Here is an 8,437-nt window from a genome sequence, read left to right on the forward strand (position 1 = left end):
GGTTTGCCCGTGTCAAAAGGCTATGATGCTATTTTGGTAGTCGTAGACAAGCTATCCAAGCGGCCAAAGTATATTCTGACGAGATCAGATGTCGATGTACCCCAAACGGCGAAGGAATTCTTCAAACATGTTGTCCCCCACCATGGATTACCAGAAATGATCATCAGTGACCGTGACCACAAGTTTACAAGCACGTTTTGGAAGTCCCTCATGGAGATTATGGATATTCGCCAAGCCATGACCACCGCCGGCAGAGCTCAAGCCGATGGAGCGACTGAGCGCCAGAATCGAACTCTTGAAGATGCGCTCAGATGCCAAGTTTCGTATCTAGGACAAGATTGGGTCGACCATTTGCCAACGATCGAGTATGCCCACCAAGGCTTAGTACAAACATCAACCGGGTTAACGCCGTTCGAAGTCGACACAGGCCGCAAGTTGCGCAACCCTGCCGTGAGCAGCTCCTTGCCCAAAAATGACTTTGCCAAGAATTTTGCAGAACATCGCAAGGAAGTCATTCGGATGGCTCACGAGAATTTGACGAAGGCCCAACAGCGTCAGAAAGAGTATTATGACAAGCGCCGCTCGAACGTGACCTTCAAGGAAGGCGATCAAGTACTGCTAGCGACTCGCAACCTGCCTTTAAAGCATGCCCAGATGCTCGACACGTCCGAGCGTCCCAAGTTGGTTCCACGATTCATCGGTCCCTTTGAGATTGTCCAAGCCATTAATGACAACGCCATGCGCCTAAAGTTGCCTCGCTCGATGTCACGTGTGCATGACGTGTTCAACGTCGATCGACTTAAGCACTATCACCCCAACGAAGCCAAGTTTGCCTCCCGGCCTATCCCGAAAGCTACTCCCGTTATTCTAGAGGAATCCACCTGCGAACAAATGTACATTGTCGAGATACTGCTCAAAAAGGATTAAGGAGATCTTTGTAGATCTTCAGTTAATTCATTATGCATTTTGCCCTCAACTACACACGCTTCCTCCCGAAGTGCTACAATTGGAATTCTGGCGGTGGCTGGAATGTATACCTCGTATCTTGTGGTGATGGCGATATACCTTGGGTGTGCGAATGGGGGCCGATGTTATCAAGTGCGACAACTGACACAACGACGACGCTTCACTGTCGTGAGGGTGTCACCGAGTGAGCCCCCAGACTGCAAGTTTCACAAATGACTCCCCCCAATAGGCTAAGACATACAGTATCACCCGAGGGATATGATTAAGCGTTGAAAACTCTACCTACTACGTAATAAGCCTATGTAATGGTGATGTTGACTTGCGAAGGTGTTCGCAACCGACGACTACCGTTTTCACAACGGTAACCTCGATGACAAATCCAAAAGTAATTTCATTATCCAGTCCATCAGTCAGTCCATCCTTTCACTTCACTACTCTCTACAAGTCATGCATCGTACAGTGTACCATCAGCTCGGAACATATGCCGCTTCGGATCCAGGTCATATTTCACACTCTTCAAATGCCGTGCGTGAACAACATTCGGCTACCCACACTCAGGCACGGGGAGTCAGTCGAACAGAAGCTCGACCGATAACAGGTTGTGTATACCGGATTGCATGTCAGTACAGCATCATCGTCTTTTCGGGGAGAGTGCGACAGTATGTAGCTGCGGTACATTGCAATCAACTCCCAGGACAGTCAACGATGCAGTATCCCACGCCACTACATGGCTGGGTGTGAAATTCATGGACAGGATGATCGTCAGTTGCGCATATCCACCTAAAAAGACACAACAATGCATTGTTACAGGAGTTTGCCTTTGGTGAACTCTGTTGTGAAATCAATCTATTATTAGAAAAGTGAATTAGGGTGCTGTGTGTCAAGTCCGCCAACACAGGTATGGACACCGACGAAGTAAAACCGTCCAGTGTTGTTGTTTCCGCTCCCCCCGCCCAGTCCCAGTCGCGCCATATGGACGAGGACGACGGCTATGGTCTCCTTGCCGCCATTATCATCGTTGGGATCTTCTGGATATTGGGGGCTCACCTTGCGTTGTATGGGTTGCGCAATCGGCGGCTGTCTATCTTTCTCTCGTCCCTACTCCTATTTAGCACGTTGTACTTTGCTCAAGTCAGCTTTGGCGTGGTGGTAGCTGCGATTGTGCTCTCATTTTTGCTGGCGTTCGTCCCGCAGTTGTACAAAATCGGCCTCGTTTTCGTGGGTATAGCTGGTGGGTCATCCGCCGTCGCGGTCGTGGCGGTAGTCGCGCTGTCCGTCTCATTGGATGATGTTGATGGCATTACCCTCGTTTGTGTTGAAGCCGTAGCTGCGCTCGGATGTGGCTGGTGTGCGTTAAAATAGGGCGACTCGTGCTTCATCCTTGCGACAGCGTCCACAGGGGGCTTTCTTGTCAGCACGACGACGGGATTCTGGCGCTGGTCCGCATTTATATCTGGATCCCATATCTCGTGGTGGTGGCGATATATCTAGTTTGCGTGTGTGGGGGTCGATTTTATCAAGTACGACAACTGAAGCAACGAAGGGGGGTGTTGACGCCCTCGAACCCCCCCAAGGCTGTGCCGTTGGTATCGGGGGCCGGTTTTATCAAGTACGGCAACTGAAGCAATGACGGGGGCTGTTGACATTTGAGAATTTCAGCTGAATAAAATAACCCTTACTTATTTCAGCCGCTAAGAAATCGAGTTGCAGCACTTACGCAGTGCAACCACCAGCTCATCACGATGCGTACCGTATTATGATGAAATGGAAGTATTATACATCGTGCAGTCGTAGTGCGTCCTTGCCTTCCACGTACAGTGCTAAGGTTAGAGCAGATCAAGTGTTGTAGGCATGGCACAGCTTTGAATCATTGGACAAAGCGACGACTAGCCTAACTATATCGCTAACGTTACAAATTACTCGGGGTAGTTAATGTTTGTAGTGATGACGGATGGGAGGTCATGTATGTGGTCATAGCTGCTTCAATTTCATTGCGGCAAGCACCTTGACGTGTTGACGTAAAACAAGTTGTTTGCCAGAATGAAAACGGCAAACAACTTGTTTTACCAAAATGCCTGTAAAACCACCTTCAACCAACCAATCATCGCATTAGATGAAGTTAATTTTACTAGTAAAGCACATACCCAACCGTTATTCTAATTACTTTAGACGTTATTTAAGCCTGAGAAATTTTTAAACAATGAATTTAACCCTGGAATTGCCAAAAACGATGCAAAGCACAATACGAAGTATTAATACACATTTTGAGCACGTTTAAGACGCCAGAACGCTTTATTTTACCGCTTAGAGCAGACGAAATCTGTCTAGCGGACATTCCTTTGCGGGTAGCGAGCCGGAAAATGCGGCGTACTTCTCGGTGGGTCAGCTTGGAGCGTCTTCCAGCTCTTTTGCAGGGTTGACTCGTGACTGAATTTGGTGATGCATGTCCGAATAGCTTATCGCTGCGTCCGAGGGCTTTTGCGATCCACCGAAGAGACTTCCCGACCTCAAAGTAGGCCTTTATCTGGCCACGTTCCTCATCGGTGATGTTAAATAATGGCCTTTTCAGCCATCCGCATAAAGTGCGTCTATTAATTACAACGTAGTAGTGGTCAGCCCAAAATTTGAAAAACTACGATTCTATGATTTCCATGGATCTGTTGAAGCAATCCGCTTGAGGGATACTCTCTTATGGTCCTCTGAGAGTAGGGGATCATGCATTGGCAGCTGAATGTGACAATGAATTGTCGAACTCGAAAAATTTCAGGTGAGTCTATTATTACTGGTCGGACTGTACAGTAGTCACCTTTAAAGTGTTGAAGTATTCGACGTACAGTAGTATACTAGTAGTACCGTTGGTATTGTACACTCCAGTTAGTCAATCAAGTACGAGTTTTGAGTGTTCTGTGTACGGGAAGCCATTCCGGGGTAGCCATCCCAGATCAAAAACCCAAGGTAGCCAGCCAGTGGCGTTGGTCCATCATGCATGCACTGTGACGGAACATGATTGATCAAGTCTATTGGCGACTTTTGTTGTCAGCATATTCCAAGTCCTTATGGAGTGGTAGTACAACTTTATGATCCAACCTGCGACATCGAATAGGGATACAGGAAGCCCCGAAACCCCGCATTCTGCCACTTTTGGTTCCTAACGTCTCACAAACGGCAGACAACACGATGTTGCGCACATCGAAGAACTGGAAAGCAAACCCAAACATAATACAACATGTTGAATCTGGGGGTATGACAAGAATCAGATTGTGAAGTCGTTCTGAGTTGTTGGTGCCGCAGCCATGATTATCAGCATTTTCAATGGAAAGACAAAACTACGGATGTACAGTAGTACTACTACGTAGTATACTGTACAATTGAAGGCAAGCATAATACTGAGGGAGATGAGAGTTTGGTTTCATTTTCCTTTTAATCATGAGACCCACAGCCTGCAGTGCTATCGTTGCGGCCATCATTGCCGGTGTAGCACTAGCTCAACAACGTGATGGGAAACGCTTGATTGCCTTGTCCGACACAGACCAGCAGTGGCTGACCCCTGACGAAGTACGTGGCCACAATACATATATTTATAATATTTCCACTAGATTGACGCTTTGGAGGAAAATTCGATTGGGTTTGCCGACAACACGCGGGGCACTTGGGATGATTTGCAGCAACTTGGGCAGCAACGCAAAGCTTTGCGATTGGCTGGGAAAACCTACCCCGCCACCCCTACACAAGACGCCTTGGTGCGTTCAATCCAGGCCAAAGTCGCGCCCGCGGACTTGAAGTCCCTCTTGACCGAGTTCGTGACCAAGTTCGCCAACCGGTACAAGACGTCGGCGGAAGGGGCGCAGTCGGCTGGCTGGATCTTTGACAAAGTGACCAAGTTGAAGCCCACCAACACGAACGTCAAGTTCACCGTAACCAAGTTCGCCCATGCGTGGCGCCAGTACTCTGTCGTGGCGCGTATTGAGCCCGTGGTTGGCAGCAAGAAGTACAACGACACGGTCATTTTATCCGCCCATCAAGACTCGATCAACCCGAGCAACTTGAAGGTCGCCCCCGGCGCCGACGACGACGGATCGGGGTCCATTTCGATTTATCAAACGTTGAACCTGCTCTTGACCTCGAACGAGTGGAACCCCACGCGCCCCGTGGAAGTGCACTGGTACGCAGCGGAAGAGACGGGTTTGGAAGGGTCGGCGGCGATCGTTAAGTCATATGCAGCTCAACAAACTGACATTTACGCCCAAGTCCAGCAAGACATGATCGGTTACTACAAGCCTGGTAGCACCCCCGTGGTGGCGTTTGCTTCGGACTTTAGCTACATTCCGCTCGTGGATTTCTTGAAGAAGCTCGTGACCAAGTACTTGACCATCGGCTACGTGGATCGCGCGTTCGGCTACGGCGCGTCGGACCATGCCAGTTGGTTTCGAGCGGGGTACCCGTCGTCGTTTCCGTTTGAAGCGGGCAAAGGCTTGAGCAACCCATACATCCACACGACCAACGACACGCTGGCTAACATCAACTGGGGACACGTCGCGGACTTTACCAAGTTGTCCATTGCGTACGTGGTCGAGCTGACGCACGGGCTCTAAGCGTGGTTGGGTTGGTTATGTGGGTGACTGGAGTAGTTTGTATGTATATTGGTCGGTCGACGCTTGGCTTGAATGATCACCGTAAAAGGATTTGTCACGTTTCAGTTTGCACCAGAGTTTGTTGTTGATCTGTCTGTACTAGTAGTACCATGAAACAAATCAAGCATACAATTAGGTACGGAAAATACAATAATGCCATTTTGAGTTTATTCTCGTGATATATATATTATTCTCATACGAGAAATACCAGTTGAAGTATTTTGTTGCTATACGAGTAACTACCAGGTCAGGTTGCGCCAATAATAATGTACCATGCCCGACAAACGAGAATTCGGTGGCACACAACAATAATAACAACGATGTCCTTCAGGAACAGCAACAAATGCATATATATATATATATACTACCTCCGATTGGAAATGATTGATAGGTTTCACTTGGTTGAGCCTTGAAAAACTGTATCTCAGTCAAAATAGGTTATTGCGTTGACAATGAGTATACTTCCAGGTAGTGAATATCACTTGAAATCCATAAAGCTTAGAGAGTCCTAATTAGAATATCTTAAAAGTTATGGTCAAAATTGATCATGAATGATGGTCAATTTTCACTGTTCTTCCGTATAATTTCTGTACACCTATATCTGATTTCTCCTGAACTTATCTGTTTATAGAGGTTTAGGTGGAGATATGTGGTACAGCAAATATGACAATACCTATATAATATAATAATAATTGTACGTAACCGGTAAACCTATCAATCATTTCCAATCGGAGGTAGTATTAATGTATGTATGTATGTATTCGAGTCGGGGACCAAAATAGTCTTTTTTACTGCGGTCCTTTATATGGTGTTTTTGTGTCCTACCACATCCTACCAAAACCCTACCAAGTCCTACCATCCGTATAATTCAGCAGTTATTTGTACCCCCCGAAATACTTCGTGAAATTATCCGTAACGTTACCTGCAACAAAGTGACGGATGTCGTAACGTTAGTTCACTACTACTACTGAAACGGAATCATGGATTGAATCGGCGGAGTCTAGTAACGTTACCGCAAATAGATCGATCCCCCGCCGCCCGACCTTAAGCATGCGCGTCGACGACGATGCCGACGACAGTAGTAGTAGTAGTAGTATTGGCTATTTGCAATCGGCTCATGAACCTGCGCAACGTCGAAGCCATGCATGCCATGGAAGTCGAAGTGCTCCGTCTGACTCGAAAGCTGCGCGACATCGAAGTACCAGACATCGTTGTCTTGTTCTTCTCGTTACTATAAGCTGGTCGGTGTAGGCGCGGGACAATTCTCAGCAGTCGACGGATTCACACTTGTCGTTTATACTACAGCGCAACCAAGCATCATCGTGCCGTCGTTCCAAGAAACAGAGTCGTTGCGACAGGATCTAGCGCGGCTGCAGAGGAAACTCGACGTGGTCAATACTAAACGATTGGCCACCGACGAAATAAATCAGTTGCTGGCCGAGGATATCCTAGCACAAGCTTTAGCCAGACACGCGTAGGACGGTATTTTTTGGTGGTCGACCTTTTATGTCTGGCGCTGTGTCGTAGCAAGTGCTAAAAATCGAAGAGGTAGCCCCAGATGCCTCTAGACCGTGCGTTGGGTGTGGCGACTGGCAAACTGCCAAAGGCAAGCACAGGCGGCAGCTCGATGCGTTGGCACGACAACAAGATAAGCTCGCCAAGGACCTACTAGACGAACGGGCAAGTAGTAGTAGTACTAAGGCCTACTGTACTAGTGTGGTGGTTTAGTAGGCTCATATATACACGATTTTGCACGAGATAGCGTCCCGGCGAAAGCGAAGAAATTAGGACACTTCGAACTCAATTGGCGGTCGCTACGCAACAACTGAACAAGGGCCACTCCAAACAGTGATCGAAGATATGCCGAAATATAGATTTTATTAAAGTATTGAAATGCTTCGAGCAACGATACAAATATCTATTTATAAAAGCAAATAAGTATCATACGTTCAAAGTACCTCTGAATAAGGTTGAAATTCTATATCAAAATTCCCCGAATAATATCAACTAACCAAGGGTTTCATTGCTGCGGTAATAGTTTTATCTAATCATATCAATTTTGTCGTCCTATTGGGCAAGACGTTTGTCAAATCAGTGAAAATCAATCATCATAGTACAACAAAGAAGTACAACTACATACTACGTAGTATGGTACTATTAACTGTTAATAGTAGTACTAAAACTGTATTAGTACCATGTACTGTACTGTAGTATATACAGCGTCAAATATCGTCCTTTACAGTACTGTTCTGTACTACTATAGTAGATTATACTACCGTATTATATGCTAATCAAGTGAAGTGTGTACAGTACTCCACGCGGATGTACAGAATGGAGTGATTTTCAGTTAACAGTAACCTTGCATTCAAAGGAAGGACTGGTGCATCCGATGCGAGCATGATGCGAGTACTTTGTCTAGTACTACATATAGGAGTACTAGAAGGACAAAATTTCATATCGCATAGAGTAAGCTTACAGTTATTAATAATGATTACTATACGTATACTACGTTGAACTACAGTACAGTACTTTGTACTACATGTACAATAGCTGGCCCGCCAGACACTTCAATCTTTGGCCATTGCCAGTGGTGTCCCGAAGACATCACTTTTTCGGCACAAGAAAAGCACACCAAGTGTAGCGATGTGACAGGTGGGTTAACGGCTTGCCACCACCTTGCCCGCACCCAGCTCCTAAGTACCTGGCTCATGACGAACCCTAGCTAATGCTTGCCTGGGAATGTGTCTCAAGGGCAAGTATGGCTTAGAATCGCTAGCCTAGTGAAGTTCCCCAATGTCTCAACCGCACCCGCATCCATTGTATACAAAAGTGCATATTAG

The 8,437-nt window shown here is 46.7% G+C and overlaps 3 protein-coding genes across 3 annotated transcripts; all 3 read left to right on the forward strand.

Annotated features, from left to right (window-relative positions):
- The first annotated feature begins 1,850 nt into the window (after nt 1–1,850).
- On the forward strand, nt 1,851–2,545 carry H257_13374 (hypothetical protein). The gene has a single exon (XM_009840872.1). It carries the CDS (start codon nt 1,867–1,869, stop codon nt 2,326–2,328), a length of 462 nt encoding a protein of 153 aa, XP_009839174.1. The 5' UTR covers nt 1,851–1,866; the 3' UTR covers nt 2,329–2,545.
- A 1,847-nt stretch (nt 2,546–4,392) lies between these two features.
- H257_13375 (hypothetical protein) lies at nt 4,393–5,669 on the forward strand (the record flags this gene model as incomplete). The annotated part of the gene is made up of 2 exons (XM_009840873.1): nt 4,393–4,521; nt 4,563–5,669. 2 exons carry the CDS (start codon nt 4,393–4,395, stop codon nt 5,556–5,558), a joined length of 1,125 nt encoding a protein of 374 aa, XP_009839175.1. The 3' UTR covers nt 5,559–5,669.
- A 1,045-nt stretch (nt 5,670–6,714) lies between these two features.
- Nucleotides 6,715–7,325, forward strand: H257_13376 (hypothetical protein; the record flags this gene model as incomplete). The annotated part of the gene is made up of 2 exons (XM_009840874.1): nt 6,715–6,795; nt 7,125–7,325. The coding sequence occupies 2 exons, from the start codon at nt 6,715–6,717 to the stop codon at nt 7,323–7,325; spliced, it is 282 nt and encodes a 93-aa protein (XP_009839176.1).
- Nucleotides 7,326–8,437: the final 1,112 nt, after the last annotated feature.

The sequence above is a fragment of the Aphanomyces astaci genome (genome assembly GCF_000520075.1).
Source record: "Aphanomyces astaci strain APO3 unplaced genomic scaffold supercont1.48, whole genome shotgun sequence".
NCBI lineage: Eukaryota > Oomycota > Saprolegniomycetes > Saprolegniales > Verrucalvaceae > Aphanomyces > Aphanomyces astaci.

Coding starts and splice junctions, on each gene's coding strand:
- H257_13374 (XM_009840872.1), top strand. CDS start 1,867: ATGGACACCGACGAAGTAAAACCGTCCAGTGTTGTTGTTTCCGCTCCC.